Here is a 20,620-nt window from a genome sequence, read left to right on the forward strand (position 1 = left end):
GTTTTTGAAATGACTGCACATCTATTGTACAATACCCACCATATAGAACGTATGATTCAGGAATAAACTATGTGAGTAGGCAGTAATTTAAACAATGGCTACTTGTAATTACAGGTCCATACAGCCATGCTTTATGTTTACCTCGAGGGCAGGTTTGTTCAATAAAGTAGATCAACATGGAGGTTACAGCTGTTTGTCTTGTAAAACAAAGGAGAAGAGTTAGCTCTGATAGTATAGCTTTATTACACTGACAAAGTTGATTTGACATCACATAGGAACATGTACCTTCAGGATATTTTTTTTCATACATACACCCACACAGAACAGACAGTGTTAAGCACAGACAAAGTGGTGGAGAATCACATGATCAAAGTGACAGCAGTCTTTGAGTATCGTGTGGGTTGTAAGGTGTTTGCCCAATGATCTCGCAGTTATAAATCACAAGCTGTATGAGCATCCACTCACACGTTTATCAGACGGACGTGCAGCACATCCGCATGCTGCACACCCACACAGACCCCCAGGATCCCTTCTCTGTATTTACAAAATGGCAGTGGTTCCTCTTGAAAAACAACGGGTCAATCAGGCTTTGTTCATTGTTCGTGGCACTATTCACTCACCGCTGGTCTTCTGATTGGACCAGATTTAAAAGACGAGGCTCATCATCAATACAAAAATATAGTACAGCAATTTTCTTGTCATAGCAAACATTCATACCTGTCCGTCAATGGCCCAGTCATATCAGCAGCCATTCAGATAAAAAAAACAAAAAAAAACAGAAACATAATCTGCTACACAAAGCAAAGAGAAAAGGGGGCATTGATCACATCAGGGGTTTGCAAGTTTTAACCCATTCAAAACAAATAGTTTACTTTGCATCACAGCAAAGAACTGTAAAACATGCTAATGTATTATAGAGAATTTGATGTACATATTTTAGCCGTTAGCTTCCGTTCATTTCTGTACAAAATCAGACTCCGGAAACTTGCTTTGTATCTGTGCAATCCATCCACACATGAAATGAACTGAATGAAGCTCATGTTTCGCTATTTTCTATTAGCCATAAAAAAATGTAAAATTCATATTTAGGAATTTAGTAGTAGATTACTACAGCAAACTGACAAGGATTTTTATACAATTTATTAATATATGTTGCTCCACCTCTGCCAAGAGAAATCCTCAGAGGTTAAAAAATTGGCATTCATCTATTCATGATATGATGAAATTGTCAGTAGTTGATATGATCATTTGGCACATCTCTACATTACAGTATGATGTAATGTAGTACACATATCTGCACTTTAGCTGCACAACAATAATATATCACTGACAAAACATTACATAGTTGTTATGTAGTTATCATTATGTAGTTAACTGTGATGACTTGCAGTCTCAAGCAAGTTTCGTATTGCACAGGAATGAACGGAAGCCGGTGTCAAACTGTAAAGCATGCTTTGAAAAATGGTCAACAAAAGTACAAATTATTTGTGAGTTAAGATAATTTGCAAACAGACTAGTATGCTCTTTTAACATTACAATAATTCTTCATAATGACTTAACGCACAGTTGTCGTAAAGATGCAGTGATACACAGCTTTCACTGATAGTCACGCAATAACATGTGGTTTGAACCCAGATGAACGCGGAGACCCTCTGAGGTAAAGGTTTAACTTGAGGCTTGTGAAATCTTCAGGGACATACAACAAGCTCTTTGTTGAAATGCTGACCAAACAATATTGAATTAATAAAATGTTATAGATGAACTTTTAGGTTAAACATGAGTTAAAACCTTTCAGGCTGTAAACCCTCATGCCCTTTGTCTAGTTATCATTTTATCAGTTACAGAATGTTCTCTGTCGATAAAATGGAAGTTATAGAAAACAGACACAGATCTGACACACAGTAAGCAACTTGAGGAATTGATCAACTGACAAAGAAAAAGGACATGGTTCCTATTTGCTCTCCTTCTCCCGTCCAAGGAAACCACAAAGCTTTCAGGCATGTGCCTGTTGTTAAAGTTGTACTGTTTTGACATGACGGGACATTTCAGGTTTAAAAACAAGGTGTTTCTAACCCTTTTCACTTGAAAACATCTGAGGTTTTAACGCAGGTGAGTCACGGCAAGGCTGCGAGACAGATTTCTTTTTTTCCAAGCACATCAAAAGCTAATCGTCCAAAGATGATTTTACAAATAAAGCATCCAGTGAACTGCACGCAGGCAGCAGATTTGCTTTTTTTTTACATCCCACCTCACACCTACACTGCCCTTCCCCTGTTACCAACCTCCAGAGAGCCTTGGTTTACTTACCCGAGGCGCCACAATCTATCAAAAACAGACTTCATTCTCTGAGTGCAGACGCAGGGCATGCATATAGGGTGGCACATAGTCTTGTTTATGGTGTGTGGAGGTGTGACATTTTCTACACGACACAATATATGGCCATTTGTCAGACATTCACATTACAGACGGTGAAAATAGGTCCAAGCCACATCCGCGTATCGAAGCACATGCCACCCGGGGGAGAGCAGAAACATAAAATCTATCCTCTCCCTGTGTGGGCACAGCAGTCAATCAGACTTTGTGGGTGTTTGACGAATAGTTTTGTGCTTCTGCGACAGTGACTTTGTCCACTGGGAGTCTTCGAGGAGGAGTTTCCGGGTCTTGTCATCGTCTTGTCGAGGACACAGGAAGGCTGACCTCATGGTCCCCGGGGTCGATGAAAGGTCAGAAGGGTCGATATAGTCAGACCTATAGTTCGTGGAGGACCCAGTCGTTTGGGGATGCTTTAGAAGGTCAAAGGTCGATGATCTATGTACATTGAGTGAACAGTCAAAGCTGCAAAAAACTGTGTTTTTCCTCAGCATACAGTGTCCAGTGTTTGGCAAGTACATACAGTAGTTCTTCATCACTTCACTGCTTTTCTTCCCCCGCCTCTCATTTTCTCAATTTCTGAGTCTTTTTTTTCCCACCTGCCATTCATCCCTCTCTCAGGTGCAGCATTCCCTCTCCACGTGGCAAAAGAGGGGGGATTGGGTGGGCAGGGACGTGGAGGTGGTGGGGTCCGATGAGGAAGACGAAGAGAAGGAGGCGGTGGTGCCGGTGGAGGTGGAGGCGAGGAGGGAGGGGTAAGGGCTCATCTTGTCGATGTTGACGTAGGTGGTGTTGAGCAGCACGTAGTGCTCCCCGCTGAAGCTGGAGAAGATGGCGGAGATGCGCGCCACTAGCTCGGAGAAGGAGGGACGCCGCTCTGGCTTTGGATGCCAGCACTCGATCATCACCGTGTAGCTGGAGGGAGAGGAGGAGAGAGGAGTCAGAACTGACCGTGTCGCAATAATTAAACCAGATAAAGAAAAAGAGATAACTGTTCTAGCTTCATTTGATCCAAAAAAACAACAACTGTCAACTACTTCTGATAATCAAATGAAAAATTCAAATCCTTTTTCAAGCTACTTTTCTTTTAGCTTTTTCCAGCTTCTTAAATTGAAATATTTATGGATTTTTATCTTTTTTCTGTGAATTCTATAGAATAAAGAATTTTCTTTTGGGGCTTTTTTGCCTTTATTTGACATTTGAAAGCTGAAGGCAGACAGGAAATGGGGGAGAGTGAGTGGGGGTTCATGCACCAAAGAGTTGAACTATGGCTGCTGCGGCAAGAACTTTGAACCTAGTTAGTGGGGTGCATGCTCTACCAGGTAACTGCTTACCTGCTTAAGCTACTTTAGTTTGTTGTTTTTTTCTCTTGTTGACTTTCACGGTCGTATAGTATAGTTTCTCTAGTCGTCATAAGTTTTGCCATTTTCTTTAAACAGCTTGAATGTGTGCTTCTCTTCTCCTTGTGTAGAGTTCTTCCACTGAACAATTAATTGCTTATATCCACCATTTCGAGCTGAAGATCTGAGAGGCAACATTATGTTTTAGTTTTTATCAGAAGAAAAAATATATTAATAGTCGATTTCATCACTCGGTAGTCCACAAACAGACAGTAAATTATTCCTCCCTCGCCGGTGTTGAAATGATAAGGTCTTACATTATTTCACTGTGTCTCGAAGATAAGTTTGACTTTCACACTATCATTTTTACCCTGTCAGAAGCTGATGTCTCTGATATTGTCTGTATTATTTTTCTTTCCCCCGACTTTGCAGAACCACAGTATCATTGTTAGAAATGAAGAAAAATGGCCCCATTACCATACGTCTGAGGTATCTGCCAGTGACTGCTATCACCAAAACATCCAGTAAACGATCAGGAGTGAAGAACTGCGGGAATGTTTGCAGACGTGCATCACCTCCTGACGTCTCTGTTTAATTTACAGCCAAGGAAACTGTTGGGCCTCTGAACACTCCCACTCCGCACTAATTTACACGCACACTTACCCTATAGACATGTAGCGTAACCTTGTGATGTTATCTGAATGGTATGAGATCACAGTTGGCAGTTTTGTTTCACAGAACCAAAGGGTCAGAGTTTAATGGCTAAAGATAATTTCAGATACAGTAGTGTCAAGCGTAATGACACTGAAATACTTTCCTGTGATTTCATGTGACATTTTTATGAGCATAACTGTATGTAAGATGTAGCTACATCTAGCAGTAACACTGTTCTATCAGCAAAAAAAAAAATAATACATTTTTGGTCTGTGTTCACCACATCATATCAGTGGATTTTGCCTGGCAAGCACAGATCTGATTAAAGGTACGCTCAGGTCTGCCAACACCGTTCTGTATGATAGCTGCTCTTTGGGAGAGCTTAGCAACAAAAAGAGAAATAAATAAAGAAATACTACACTGGCATTAGATTTCGATTTCCAGAACTTGCTTTGTGTTTTGTGTGGTGAAGCAAGAACTTTCAATTGACCCGCAGCTGTGATGAGATGCATCGCTCGACTGAAAAGACAGAGGAGCTGTGAGTGTGTTTGAGACTCTTGCTGAGGTAGATGATGGATGATCTGAACTTGAGTGGTTCTTATTTATGACTTCCATTGCTTATGCAGCTCCTTCACATCCACCGTTCCCCCCTGCTACTCTCCGATGATTCAGACTCTCGCTTCATGATGAGTGCAGCTCTACAGGATATCACTCATGCTAACTGAGCCATAGCACTTTGCTGGAGGAGGTGAATGATATATACATGTGAGTGTAAGTCTGTGTGAGTGTATGTGTGTGTGCACACTTACAGGGCATCAGGACAGAACTCAGGCTGCAGCAGCCTCCTCCCCTGCAAGAGGAACACGGTGATGTCGAAGGAGTTCACATCAGAATATGGTGGGGCTCCACGGGTCATCAGTTCCCATAGCAACACGCCAAACGACCACTATGGGAATAAAACAAGAATTAACACAATACAGCAAACTTTCATCACAGTTTGAAGAAAGGGTGTAATCATATAATATTTTTTTATCGATTGGGCTACACATGTGCTTACCACATCCGACTTGGTGGTGAACTTGTGTGTCTGCAGACTCTCCAGAGCCATCCATTTGACGGGCAGCTTGACTCCACTCTTGTTGTGGACACTGTAATATTCTTTATCATAAACGTCTCGAGCCAGGCCGAAGTCTGCCACCTTCACCGTGTAGCTCTCATCCAGCCTGTCAGGGCAAAGAAGAAATGACTTTATATTTTCCTGTTTTTTCGCCTCTCTCTTCTGTTATTTTTACTTTCAGTATTCTTTCCTCACCTTCCTCTTTAACTTGTTGCTACTTGAAAACATTCTTTCTAAGCCTATACAGTCCTGTGCTTCTTCTGTCTCCTTTGTTCCCCTTTCTTCCTGTCCCAACTGTATTTACTTCTAATTTAGTGTGATCTATTGTTGCTTGCTCTATGCATAACACACACTCACGTCATATCGAATGAATAAATATGAACTCACATGCAGTTCCTGGCAGCTAAGTCTCGATGGACAAACTTCTTGCTGGCCAGATACTCCATTCCTCTGGCCACCTGCAGCCCGAAGCCCATCAGATCCTTCACTGTCGGGTTCTGAAACAGAACCATCAGAGGACTGTGAGATTATGACTCAATCAATGCAGAATGTGGTCTCAGTTGCAATCATGAAATACATGCATGTGTTTTTTTATGTGTCCATACATGTCCCTCATCTCGGATAAAGTTGCGCAGGTCGCCATGCTTCATGTAGGGCAGAACCACCAGTGGTGAACCCTCTGGCGGCAGGCAGATCCCCAGCAGAGAGAGAACGTTGGGGTGGCTGAAGTCCTTCATGATGATCCCCTCCTTCAGGAACTGGGACACCTCTTCCAGATCTGTGATGCCTTTATAGAAAAAAACAAACATACATGAAAACATGAACATTTTGGACCACTTACATCACATCACAGAGTAAGTGAGGGGCAGGGAGAGCTGGTGATGTGCTGTATTTTCTTTTGAGAAGATCTTTTAGACTACAGTGGCAGATGGAGAGTAACTCTGCTGTACTGACATCAGCTGGAAGGTCATTCCATACGAACCTTTGTCGGAATAATGATGATGATGAAGATCAAGCAAAAACAAATACTAAAAAAACAATCCTCCCTGAATATCTCCACCCAGCCCTGACCAAACTCCCATTTACCAATTGCATCCCTGCTGTGATGCCCTGCACTTTGGCCCCACTGACTCGGCTGTAATCTGGTTAGAGATGGAAGCTCTTTATGTCTGAAGAAACCAGCTGACTGGCCTTCAACTAAGGTTAGACCCCAAAGATGGAGAGAGATGATATTTGCTTTCAGAGGTTCAATGTGAAAGTTGAAGAAGATAATTACATTATTGTTGCGTATAAAATGAATATTCCTTTCTCTATCATACATGAATCATTCTGGAAACACAATATGTGTCATTGGCTCTTCTACTTTCAACTCCTTGTCTTGTATTTTATTAGGATGAAAGCATCAAATATAACAAAAGAATGCAAAAAAACAAAACAATGACAAAATGCCCTGAGAAATCACTAAACTTAATAAAAGGTCCAAATCCCAGAGGACACAACCCCAACAGGCCAAGCTCATCCCACCCCACAGTGGTTAGAAGCTCCTGGTGACTGCACGGAGCTTTCCCCCATATTACTCCAACATCAATCTCCCTGGTCCGACTGACAGGTTACACGATTAGCGGGGACCCTAATGCTGTCCTCACCATTCGACGCTCATTCATCACCATCAACTTGACCAAAAAGGATTCAAGGCTCTGATGAGATGAGATCCCTTAATGCTATTTAAGTGTTGTGATATCATACAATGGGAATGCGATATAAGCAGATGTAGGGTGGAATAATTGTGGCTGGATGTAAATATGTTTAGACAAGGAAGGAGTGTGTCAAGTGAGAGAGAGAGAGACAGAGTGTGTGTGTTCTGAGAGGAAGTAGAAAAGCTCCTATATAAAACAATATGTCACCTTTAATTGAACGTCAGGTGAATTTAGTTAAACCTGAACTCATGAAAGGATGTTACGTGAACATGGCTTCTCATACAGTCAACAGCCAACAAATATTATTCCAAGGCTGTTTTTTAGCACGAGTGACTTAAAATCAAGAAACAGATACAGCAACATTAGTTAGTTAAATGATGAATGTCACAAAGAGTAGATTTTCCTCAGAGCCAAGCTCTGTGAGGAAATGATCAACTCTTTTGAAATTAGAAAGAAACGTGGTCACTGAAGAGCCAAATAGAAATTGTCACAATTCTATATTAAATCTGGAAACGGACAAGAGCTACTGTGATGATATGTATTGCATAGTTTCACTCAAACTGTTTGAGCAACCTTTGCAGAAACACTCCAGCAGGGTTTTTTTTGTGTCGGGCGGTCGGTCGGTCAGGAGAGTAAACATGAACATCAGAAGAAAACATGAGGAGAACAAGCATGGGTTTGCTCATTCATTTAGTCTATATATAAGTCTCGTAAATCAAGCCTCCATTTTCCCAGGAAATATCGTGCTTAGTGGCAGTCAGAATTACACAGTGAAAGCGAGGTTTATAGGGAGGCAATCAAAACAAGCATGGTCATTATTCTATAGCTACTACACTGTGCAATAAACATTTACTTCATAATTACAAGTTAGAGCATAGAAGTTGGCTAAAATGTTTCTGAGCAGAAAAAACCTAACTATAGGTATTTCCATCGTTCAGCTGTAAATGAAAGCAGTAACACTCATGCTGTGTAAAAAAAATCTGCATCGCTTCAGCATGGCAAGTCTCCAGTAAAACTGCAGAAGCCGGTGTTTGTAAAATATATGAACGTGAAGCAGATTTATGCTTAGCACACCATTCTAGGGAAACCTTTTCTCATCTGTAAACAGTTTGGCTAACCTATGTACGGGTAAAGGAGTTTGTACTCACGGTTCAGGGACTTGACAGCACAGTGCTGCTTTTGGCCGTCTGGCTCCAGCAGAGTTCCATGGAAAACACAACCGAAGTGACCTGCAGGTTACAACACGGGCGTATTAGTCATAATTCGTCAGCATCACTGAGTTAAAAAGCTCGTGTTCAAACTCCTTCCAAGTAACATGTTTTTAAACGCACATAATAAAAAAAGTCTCTCCCATTTTAGACAGACACATGAGCTGCACCACATTCAGGCCCAATGACAATGAGGTCCAGCTGTGAAGCAGGTGAATGGCAGCCAAGTACATGTCAGTTGGCAGAAATCAGTCAGTACTTCAGGATGTTAAAGAATGATCTCTTTCTTGAGGGTCTTTCTTGCTTTTGAGTCATTTGCTTCTTGAGCTTACATGCACACATCAGTAAAGAGTTTCACACACCTTCGTGGAGAAAGGGAGCGAGGTAGGAGCTAGAACCTCCCTACCAACCAAACAATACGAGTCACTACTAGAACATGAACGTGATCCCGCACTTGTTTCCCATGTCTAAACTATAACCATCTTTGAAAAACACAACCAAGCCAGAGAACTTCTCCTTTGCTTTCGTGAGTAGGAACTTTGCCACTGCACCAGCTCATAAACTGATGATTTAATCACAAACCTGGCCGGCTGATTTGTGTAATGGCTTACAAGAACCCCTGAGGCTCAAGCAGAATAGACAGCAGACATAAAATTTGATGCTTCACCATTCACCACCATCTGAATTTCACCATGACTAAGAGACATTATGAGAACGTGCATGTTTATTTTGGCACAGCGCAGACGGACACTGAGAGAGATTGACCAAATTCCAATTCCTTGTATGTGTGAACATGGCCAATAAATCTGATTCTGATCATATCTTTCAGAGACGAGTGAAAAAAACTGCAGTTTCTACATCTTGCCCATAAATGGTAACAATTTTGTTATCTTAAGCTACTATCTTACATACAGGAAGGCATTGCAGGCCATTTTGGGATTTTGTGCGATCAGCATCCTTCATTTATATCTTGGCATGTTGAAGCCTTCTTCTCGACAAAAAGCCCTGTGATTCAGATCTTGGTTACATGAAAAAAAACTGTTCCAGAAATTAGATCAATATATATCTGTCCACGGCTGACACACAAAAATGAAAGTTTGGAGCAGAAGGATTAAGTGCTTTCAGTTTTTTATGCACATTGTTTCACAGAACTCAACCAGCTGGTTTTAAAAAACAGCATGTCTGACGCTTGTGTGTGTGTTTTGCCTTTTTTTCCACACTTTTAACAGCCAATTCTGATTATCTTAAATTACCATCACCCTCACACTAACCCAGTAACCCAGTATGAAGCTTTATTCATTAATACCCCCGCAAGCTAATAGGCTATGCCAAACCCGCCTGAGTTATTGTGCATTTTATTGAATTATATCTCTTAAGACACGAGGGCTCGCCCCAGACTGGGAGGGGCCCAAGAATAAAATGAGCGCGGCGTTCTCCTATCACGTCCTCGCAGATGGCTGAGGGTGTTGGATTACGACTCCCAACAATGGACCCTGGGAATACTAGCTGTGAACAAATCATCCTATGCCACTTTAAAAATCCTGCCTCGAAATCCAGGCTCCTTTCTTCGGGGGGGATAATTCAGCCGAGGGGGTACGGGGGCTGTTTTCTGTGACATGGAGGGATTTGGGGTCTTTCTCCTCTTGATGTTAAATTTGATCCATGGCTCTGACCCGCCCACTTAAACGGCACAATATGAGGTGATTTTGCGTCTGCATGTCAAGCTTGTGTTTTGATAAAGAAGGCAATTAAGCTCTTTGTGGGGAACTTAAGCTTTTGTATACCTTTACATAAATCCCAAATTTGATCTAAGCTCGCTGGATAATAGTATCAGTCCACATCAGCCACAATCCCATCATAAACTGTTTGTTTTTAAAACGCTGCACGCTAAATCTGTTGCATGCCCACAAATAAAGCAGAAACAGACTTCGACACAAGAGAGATCGTAAAAGTATACTTTAAACGAGTGAAAGTAGAGGTTCATGTAATTAAATCATTGTTTTACTGATGAATTAAGTTTTTTTTGTATTTATCTGCTCAGCTGTATTGTATTTCTGTATTAGCGACTTTCATTTTATCTCTGCAAACATTTATGTGGCATTTTGCAAGCTGCAGGAACAAACGTCAAGTATCGGCTACTATTGAGATGTGTGTGATTTTGTTATGATCTGAGCTCTGTGGAGTGTATCAGTAGATTAGCTGTAGTTCCATAGTGAATGAACACACTTATGGTGTGTATCAGTATTTAAACAATAATTGTTTTTAGGCAGACATCTTTGACGCTTCACTGAATTATTTATCCCTTTTACTTTTCGCGGTTATTTATGATTATGCACATCCATTTCTAGCTGCTATAAAAAGCCATAACCCTCCTCGTGAGGCTCTTTAATGCATTCTTTTGTGATAACAGAGCAACCAAAGCACTGCATCACCGTCGTGCCCTGAATAGGTTCTGGCATTGTTGCTACACTGGCACTTGGATTAATGATTCCACAGTTCTGTATGTATGCTTTAAAAGCTTTGACACGACAGTTTGTATTGACCGGGTCTTTATATATGACATTTTAAAATGCATAAAAGTCTGCTTTTCTACTTTATTTTGCACATTAACAGCCATTAGCTCCTTCCTGGAAGAAAAAAAACACATTTTTTGCCAGGAAATGCTCAGAAAATTATTCATTTACCATTTCTCCATTTAGAAAACACTCAAGACACCCAGTACTGAACGAGCTGTTTGAACAACAAATGATGAAAGCAGAACTGAAATGTCCACCCTAAAAAATTACTTGATTACCGTAGAAGAGAGCCTGTGATATGAACAGTAAACAAAGTACGTCTGTGACTGACCTCTGCCGATGACCTGGTTGAGGTGGAGCAACAGCTGCTCCCTGGCGATCACCACGTGCTGCACCTCCGTTAGTAGGTCTGGGTGGAGACAGGATGGGTCGATGTGGACTGGGGCCATCAGTAGGGGTGACACCAGCTCGCCCTCCATTCCCAGACCCATCCCACCTCCCAGTGCCCCCAGTCTGGGAGACAACAGCTCCCCATTACCTCCATAGATGGGAGGAGCTGCCCGACATGTCTCTGGCCTGTCAGTGCCCTGATCTGGAGAAGCAAAGTAGATGGGAGGGGGGGTCAAAGGTCAGCGACTGTATCAGTGGGGCCTCCAGAGGTCAAGGTGTGTTACATGATCAGAAAGGGACAGCTACAAAGGAAGAGAGAAACTTGACACTGTGATGGAGGGTAGCTGAGCTGGAAAAACACAGTTTCTGACTTCTCCTCTGGAAGGAAAATAAATGGGCAGAATCAGCAAGCAAAAATATGTCAGATTTATCCAGGACAGAAGACAGAGAGGACAGACATAAAAGATGGGCTCAAATATGAGCTATAGATGCGTTTGCAGCCACTGATCCTACACCCCAACTCTCCCTGAGGACAGGCATTAGTTCATTAGTAAGTCTACCTTCTCAGATTTTAAGCCTTTCAAGTTGCTTTTTAGCAGCAGGAAAATTGCTTTGCCCATCATACTCAGGATCATAATACATGGAGGCCCTCTCATGCCCTCAGGATTTAAGCTTAGTAACCAAAACCGCAGGTGCCTCTAAAGACCCCACTAAAGTTTGGTTGTTCAACACAGAGTCCAAAATCATCCATGTCTCACTGGCAGACTCTTTGCCTGTGATAACAGAATATTTTTCTTTTCTTCTTTCCAAAAAATGTGAAGTGACAGAATCACTTTGCAGCAGACAAATTATATGAACCATATTCCATGTCTAAGTGTTTGAATCAGCAGGCCACATTATGCAAAACACAACCTGTTATTTGGTTACTCTGGATCATTTACCGTTTAACAGTGTTTTTATAATAATAAACCCACAGTGATGATTATTTATTCTGCAGCTCTATGGAGCTTTTCAGACTTTTATAGTATATTCTTTTCACTTTATGGCCACTAAGATAATATGAAAAATGAAAAGTCAATAATTACTTTTGATACTGGAGAAAAGTGTCAATAATAATATGGAATACAATATATAATATGATACATCTATTTCAGGCAAATTATACTGTGTACATGGATGATTTTGATCAGCTGATTAAAAAAAAACATTCAATTCATTCTGACTGATGGATCTTTCAAAAACTTACATTTCCTGAAGGCTACAGGTGTTAGTTCAGAACGTGTCAGGCATGCACCGCTAGCATAGTGTTCAGCCCCACAAGGAGGGAAGCAGGTAGGAGGGAGGGAGGGAAGGAGGGAGATGGGATGTGGGGAAGAAGATGTCAGGTGGGGGCAGGGAGGGGCTTATCTGGTTGACGTACCCTCCAGCAGGGTTGTTCTATAGTCGACTGACTCGTGGGAGACCATTTCGTTAGTGGGGCTGACGCTCCTCGCATTAGCCAGCCTGTCCAGATGCTGGATGTGACCCCGGCCATCATACCACACCTCAGACAGATCTAGAAGTAGAGGGAGGAGGGAAAGAAGAAAGAATGACAGAGACATCAGGGGATGAGAAGCGCGTAGAAGGAAAGTCGAAAGGGTGGGAGAGACAGAGAGGAAGAGGGTGAAGGAAGTGAAGGAGGAAAAGGGGGAAGGGGTGAAGAGATAAAAGATAAAGGGGGGATGGGGAGAGATGAGAGAATTACTAAGAAAGGCAAAGCAGTTCACCAGTGCGCCCCACGCACAAACACTTACTATAAAACCCACCAGGCAAAAACAAACCCAGCAGACACACATGCACACAGGTTAGAAAAGACACACTGAACTCCAGTTGCAAGTAGGCACATATATCAATCTACACACACACGCACACGACGAACACACCAGGGCTGGGGTCAATTCACTTTTAATTCAACACATATATAAAACTATGATTTAAGAGGCGATTATATTACACGATATTATCATAGGTGCATCATTAACATGAGATTTTGCATATCAGGATACTGACAATATCTGTATACCACAATACACCCTATTCATATCGTCATTTTCTGCTTATTTATGACACAGGTACATCATGTATTTAGCATATTCTGACTTTTTAAAATTCCTGCCATCCTTCATTTCATAAAGTAACAGGATTTGACTGGAGAGTCTGTTTAAAACAACATCGCAGGGCAGATAACATTACATAAGACTGTGAAATCAATGCCAGTCGGTCACTGTCTCACATCAAAACTGAGTTTATGATCTCAGAAATCTATGAATATGTGGCAGCCGTAGAAGTGAACTAACCTTTGACCCCATGACCCCACCAAAACGTGACATTTCTGCTCTTACCATCAATGTGTTTGTTCCTCCTCCACATGAGCAGAGTTCCCAGAAGCAGCAACAGCGCGCTGACACACACGCAGCCCACAATGAGGCCTGTGTAGTCCTGCTCCTGAGCCAGCGTCACCTTGCCCAGGTGCCTGATGGAGTCCGCCTGTCGCCACTGAAAGAAGCCAAGGGGTTTGAGGTGTCATAATGAAGGAAGTCAATTTTAACAACACTAATAATTACTATTGAACTGCCCTCCATCCATAGGTCAGAGGTCAGGTAGCTGGTAGATTTGGTATGTGTGAGCTCATTTGGGTTCAGGTTAGGGACATTTTCATGTGTTTTAAATGTGGCATAATAAGAGCAGCAGGTCACATCACTAATGGAGACAACAAAGTGTTGCGTGTTTGATAAAGTGCTGAGCTGGTGTGTAGGAGCAGATGTTGCAGCAGAGACAGTTAATAAAAGAAATGCCCCATTGGAGAAGTAATTACTGGATTTATTTGTCACACATCTTTGTTTGAGATCGGTCTGTCTCAGCAGTAACACACTCTTGCAAGATCTGGTAACAAGAATCTCTCCTTTCACTGTCGGTGCTGAATCATCAGTGTGGTTTCACCAAAGATAATCTCAACAGCTGAACTAAAACTTAAAGTACTTTCTGAACTATCTCTGCACAACAACACAATCTGTTTTCATCCATGCACACAATGAGACAATGAGGTTTGCAGACCCGGGGCAAAGAGACAGGAAGTGTATATAATTTCATTCATCATATAATCATTTATAAATCTTTGGTTGCAGTCAATGTGACCAGTGTTGTTACCACAATATGAGCAAGTGCGTTACAGCTGGACACAGATTGCATCATTGCAAAAAGACTGCTGTCTTTGTCATAAGTGTCAAGTGTGAGTAAAATGCCATGATTCATATAGTCTGTCCCAAATGGATCTATTCAGAATGACTCACATGCCATGTGATCTTATTATTGTGTGTCATGTGATCGTATTTTTCATTGTTTGAACACTGTACTCACTACTAGGGATGGGAATCGAGAACCGGATCTTTGTTGAGAACCGGTTCCGTGTGTTTCAATTCCATGGAATCGTTTGGCAGTTTATCTAACGATCCTCTTATCGAAAGCACGAATTACGTCGCGTAACTTCCACCAGAAATTACGCACGCTCGATTCCAGCAAGCACAACAAATTACGCCATGTAACTTATGCAAGTTTTGCACGTGCAGTGCAATGAGTAGTAAACAATGGCACCCACTCGGTACAAACGCTCTAAAGTTTGGCTGCATTTTAAGATGGCAACAGGGCGACTTGCAATCATTGCAAAGTGGAGATAACAGCGTCGGGAGGGAACACGACGAACATGCAGAATTATTTGCACACACAACATGCAATATTTTTAAATGAATGTCGTGTTTTTGACACACTTCGGACTGGAGATGAATCTCAACCTAGCAGCAGCGGCTATGACCAGGCTATGACCACCTCTACGGTTACTACGGAAGGTACGGAAGGTAAAAGGAAACAGCTTTTTCCCCTCAGCTATCACCCTATTGAACTCTGCTCAAAGATATTGTAATACATCTGAATATTATGTTCATACTCTGTTAAAAAAAACATACATCTGTACTATATAGTTAGCCCTCTTGTTCAGTATTGTAATACATCTGAATATTAGTTTAGTCACATCTGTATCTTGCACTCTGTCAATTTATTAATTACACTACCTGTACATTATGCTCCCATAAGTTATTTGTATATAATCTGCCCATAACTACTGCCCACATTGTTTAGCTGTACATACTCTGCACATAATTATCTGTACATACTCTGCACATACTCTGCACATAGCTATACACACCTTACACCTTTGCACTACTGTAAATACCGCATTTAGCTGTATCTATTGCATTTCTCTATTTGCACTTCTGATTTGATGCTAAACTGCATTTCGTTGCCTTGTATTTATACATGTGGAATGACAATAAAGTTGAATCTAATCTAATCTAATCTAATCTAAATAACACTGCCTACCATGTTAGCGCGATGTGTTTCTTTGTAAAACATGCTATAATAGTTCACCTTAAACGAATACCTTCTGCATTACATTTAGAAGATGACCATGACGAGAGAGAGAGTCTGGCTGGCTCAGAGGCTGGCAGCTGTACTAGTACTTGTTCCAGTTCACTACCTCCTATAGATGATGCTGATCAAACTGTTTGTTCTCCTTTTTTTCCCAAATGAGAATCAATAAGAGAATCGATAAAGAATCAAATCATTAAGCAGAATCGATAATGGAATCGGAATGGTAAAAATCTTATCAATTCCCATCCCTACTCACTACACTGGATTTGAATAGAAACAGTGACTATGAAACTGATGCACACGCTCTCAGTTTTGATTGTGTTCTATGATCTTTGTCTCATTTTTTTTTTACAACGTAATGTTTGGGAGGTACCATGTAAGTCACATGACATTGCTGAAGAACAAAAAAGAAGTGAAAGTACGAAATGATGTTGTGCTGCAACACAAGCCTGATAGAGCATCACCACGTGTCCTCAGGCAGTCAACCTGTCCAATTACTGCCTGTTTTCCTAAAACTGTAGTACTCTGTCACTGTCCTAACTCTTACAGACTGCACTAAATGAAGGCATACATGACACATACAGTATGTTATGCATGGCATATATGGTCCACAAGCATTTAAAAGGCATGCAACTGGCATTCAGACATATGGTATGCAATAACACACGCACACACACACACTGACAGGGTCTGTTGCCACAGCCTGGAGGAAGATTACATCAGTGATATTGCTTTTGCCATTATTAGGTTTAGTGGAAATGAGGTTTATACTGCTGTCTGCTGCTGCAGATGGGACGGCGTGTCTCCGTGTGTGAATGAGTGTGTATCTGGGCATGTCTGGAGGTAGGGGATATATGAATGTGTGTATGTTGGTGGAGCTAAGAGATATTGGCTGACCCTCCCTCGAGATAATGGCTTTCCTTTGAAGGCCAGTTCACAAGTCAACAGTGATGAGGCTGATATCGTCTAGTCTGGACCACGCAGCCATTTTCACCAGGAGGCAGCCGCTGGATATTATATTTAAGGATGACATGAGGATGTTTGAAGCTCAGTGTCTGATATTATTTTTTATCATAAAAGATTCTCTTATCAAACCTTTTATAGCCTACTATGATGTTTGGAGGCTGTTTGCTGCAAACAAGGATGCATGTTTACCAGAACTGCATTTTTTAATGTAGGCATATAATTATGTTTTTAATAATGTGTGATGTTCAATGCACTTGGAGAGTCATGTAGTTCATAGCAATATCTTTCCATTCAGGTGCTTCAGCTACTTCAACTTTAGTTTGGTTTCTATTTCATAGGATGCTTTTTTTTTCTCCACAACCACTTAAAAGATTTCACTCGAGTGACAATAAGACTTCATAGTAAAAGCAGGAGAAGTGGGTCAACCCCCTACTCAAAACATAACCAATCTTGTGGTTGCATAGCATTCTGCTCTATTCTAAAATGATATAAAATGAGTCTATATTTTCTATGGTGGATTTCTCACTGTGTAATTGTTAAATATTGGTCCAGAATGTTTTTCTTGAAGCCCTCACTCTTTTCTGACTCCTAAACCTGATTCATTGTTGATGTTGCTTACTGAAACATTTCCTGAGTCCACTTAACTGCAGGAAAGATGTTGACATGGGGCTACAATGTGTACACTTTGGCCAGTTTTCCACAAAAAGAATTATAATACACCAAATAAAGAACTGGACTTGGAAACAAAAGGCAATAAACTAAAGACAATCAGCTAGTAGTTATTTTCGTTTTAACCACAAACATTTCTATGTATTTACTGACTAAAATAAAGGTTATAGTAGGTTGGATGGCTCTGTTCGCAGGTTGATAAGCAATGTTTCAATGCCCTTTCTGGTTGAACGTTGAAAGTTTGTTTCACCTCTGACCTCTGATGTCACATGTTCCTGATGCATACCACAGGGGGTCTTGAGTTAATAAAAAACTTTTTTTAATGCTTTATGATAGCTTTGATATCTTTTTATACAGAATATGAGTCACTGTTTGTTTAGTTTGTTTAAACTGTTTCATCATAGAAGGGAAACTTTGGTATTTTCTAACCCTATTTTCCCATGTGTTTGTGTATAAGTGACTAATGCCATGCAATGTGTAATTCTTTGAAGCACCATCAACGTGCGTTCACTGAAAGTGTTTGTTTTGCCACTGACAAGCTCAAATGGGACCCTACAGAGAGAAATTTTTATTAGAGGAACTGTTCCTCTAATAAAAAATTCTCTCTGTATCACTACCAGATCATGACCAGATTCCATTGAGAAAAAAATTAATTATACAATCGCAAAAAACACAAGAGTTTCTGGTCTACCACTGCCTCAATTAGTTGGTCTCTTTGGCATTTTCACACATGAACTAAACTCTGAATAAAAGTCACAGCATGCAGTACAGGGTGAACAATACAGAAGTCTCCCTTTAATAAAAGTGTATGTGTGTGTGTGTGTGTGTTTGACCGGGGTTTCTGCTGACATTTCTATACTGTATGTCCCCTTCTTACGACTCAGAAGATGCTTGACTTATATTCAAGTGACAAGACAGCTGGATGCTGAGCCCTTTCACTCAACACACTGTGTAATAAATTTCTCCCTGGGCTGGTTTTTATAAGGGACTGCATTAGGACAGGAGAGTTATTGAAGTCTCCTGTAAATGATCTGGAACGCTAAAGGAATGTGGTGTTTTCCATTAAGTTCCCAGAGCGCAGAATGAAGAGCTCAGTATGGCTGATGGCAGAATGATCCTGTTACTGTCTTCAGAAAACTCCCAGTGAAGTCTGTCTTTACTTTGTGTTTTAATATGATCAACCTGGAATCAAATTAATCAAATATTGGGAATAATCTGAATGAAACCTGAAGTAATAAAAGTGTTATTTATTCGAATTTAAGTCAAATTCAATGAAACATATTAATAATAATCATGACTAATAAAAAAGGTTCTTGCACATACTTGATTCATCTATCATCAGAGTGTGTAATGTTGTTGCTATGTGGCGATTAAGCCTCTTTCTCCTCAGAAGCAGGTGCCGTGATATGATATGATACAATTTATTGCTAAAATTCCTTTCATGAGTCTGACAATACAAACAGAGGGGAATTTTTCATAGTGCATTATAAGTGGCTTCATGGATCTCTGCTGTATTGCATCCACTGTATTGCATCAGAGCAGATGTTTGATATAAATTCTGTCTCTATTTAGACATAAAAAGCCTCTCTTGAACATGATTATTCTTGGTTCTCGGGAATATAATAGAAGCAGTGTTCATAATACGTAAATCTAGTGCAAAAGTCCCCCATCATAAAGAGTGATGTTATCTCAAGGTGCTTTAAGACATGGCTCTGAGATAAAACCACTTGTTTACTAGGAGTAATTGAGACAGGATAAGGCAGATAAGTGCTCTGGTTTAAAGGAAATTAACACTGCCTATTCAAAGTTTGAAACAAGCTCATTTGAATTGGACGAAGGTCAGAATAATCTCATTATGCTGACAGATTTTTTTTTTACTTGTTTCAAGAGGTTTTAAAAAGATTAAGATTGTAGTAATACAGACTTGCAGGCAAAGTTACATTTTTTTGTAAGACACGGGTGCATCTTTAAAACAGCTTGCACCTCAAAAGAATAATGAGCTAATTCATTAACATGCAAATGAAATTAACCTGACCAACAGTTTAACACACCCTGACACAAACACAGGCACTCTGCACCATCAGCCAAACCCCATTTCAAACACACACTGAAGCTTTTCTCTGCTGTCGGCATGCAGGGACACTTGAACAAGACCTCTATTGAGTGTTGTGAAGAGGATATGTGCGTGTGTGTGGCTGGGCGTGGATGTGTACTTGTGGTGAGCAGGGTGTCTCTCTAAATAAAAGGCTCTCAAAAGATTTAATTAAAGAAAGTATCCTTGTTGACCAACTGGAGCTTTGCACACCTGTGTGTATACATGCACCTGTGAATGTTTGCACTCTATGGGAATGTTTGTATGTGTCTACATCTACACATTTTTACTCTTAACTCAAACAAAAATACTAATTTCAGATCAGGTCAGTCTCACCTCAACCTGCAGCTCTTTGGCAGGGGCAGCCTGAAGCTCGGTGGGCACTGTGCACTCCAGAGTGTTTCCAACTAGAATCAGACTCTCACAGCTATGGTTGGAAACAGTCAGAACTTGACATTTCATGGCCTCCCTGTCCATCCGGTCACCCTACAGTGGAGGGAAGGGGAGAGGAAAGAGGGAGATGGAGAGAATAAAGAGAGATGGAAGCAGAAAGACAGCAAACGAGATGGAGGGAGTAAGGGAAGGAGAAGCGAGACAGGAGGAGAGAAAACAAAGAGGCATATGAGGTCAAATTCCAGATCAGCCACATTACAAGTGACTATTACTAAAGTGAAAGGTTGGTGAGTCCAGGAACATGTCATCATCAGTTGACAACAAACTTCAAAGTTCAAACTAAAATATCAAAAAGCTTCTTAATGATTTTTAGGTGAAATGTGTCAGTCAAAAAACAGTATCACTGATGTACTCATTAAGCCTCTTTACTGTCAGTTAAGGTCTATTTGCTACCTGCAGGAAGGAAAAAAACTCACCAACATAAAGGAGTAGATTGAAATGGAATTGGAAATGCAGCAATGGGCACCACTGCAAAGCAGCTAGATTTACAAAAAAGCAGGAGAATGCAAGCTATGCATCTGTGTCTGAACCACAGTGGTTACTACCGTCCCAGTTACCATAGATGCTGCTAGTATGAAAGAAGAGCAAACAACAGCACTGAAGGCTTGATGGGAAAGATGTTTTTTGTTCTTTCAACTGATAGTGTTTGATGTTACACAGTTCATTAATTTGACTAATCAAAGTTTG

General features: G+C 40.9%; 1 protein-coding gene across 2 annotated transcripts in view; it reads right to left on the reverse strand.

Moving 5' to 3' along the window:
- Positions 1-202: 202 nt before the first annotated feature.
- met (MET proto-oncogene, receptor tyrosine kinase) overlaps positions 203-20,620 on the reverse strand; it is a 68,137-nt gene continuing 47,719 nt past the window's right edge. The window contains exons 12-21 of one of the 2 annotated variants that reach the window (XM_019261501.2): positions 19,817-19,966; positions 13,674-13,827; positions 12,713-12,847; positions 11,234-11,494; positions 8,327-8,407; positions 6,087-6,268; positions 5,869-5,978; positions 5,422-5,587; positions 5,174-5,310; positions 203-3,285 (exon numbers count right to left, since the gene is read on the reverse strand). In XM_019261501.2, the coding sequence (XP_019117046.1) occupies positions 2,988-3,285; positions 5,174-5,310; positions 5,422-5,587; positions 5,869-5,978; positions 6,087-6,268; positions 8,327-8,407; positions 11,234-11,494; positions 12,713-12,847; positions 13,674-13,827; positions 19,817-19,966 (1,674 nt within the window). In that variant the 3' untranslated portion in view covers positions 203-2,987. The remainder of the gene's footprint in view (positions 3,286-5,173; positions 5,311-5,421; positions 5,588-5,868; positions 5,979-6,086; positions 6,269-8,326; positions 8,408-11,233; positions 11,495-12,712; positions 12,848-13,673; positions 13,828-19,816; positions 19,967-20,620) is intronic. The other variant, XM_027283299.1, reaches the window with a different exon arrangement.

Source organism: Larimichthys crocea, chromosome X (assembly GCF_000972845.2).
Source record: "Larimichthys crocea isolate SSNF chromosome X, L_crocea_2.0, whole genome shotgun sequence".
Taxonomy (NCBI): domain Eukaryota; kingdom Metazoa; phylum Chordata; class Actinopteri; family Sciaenidae; genus Larimichthys; species Larimichthys crocea.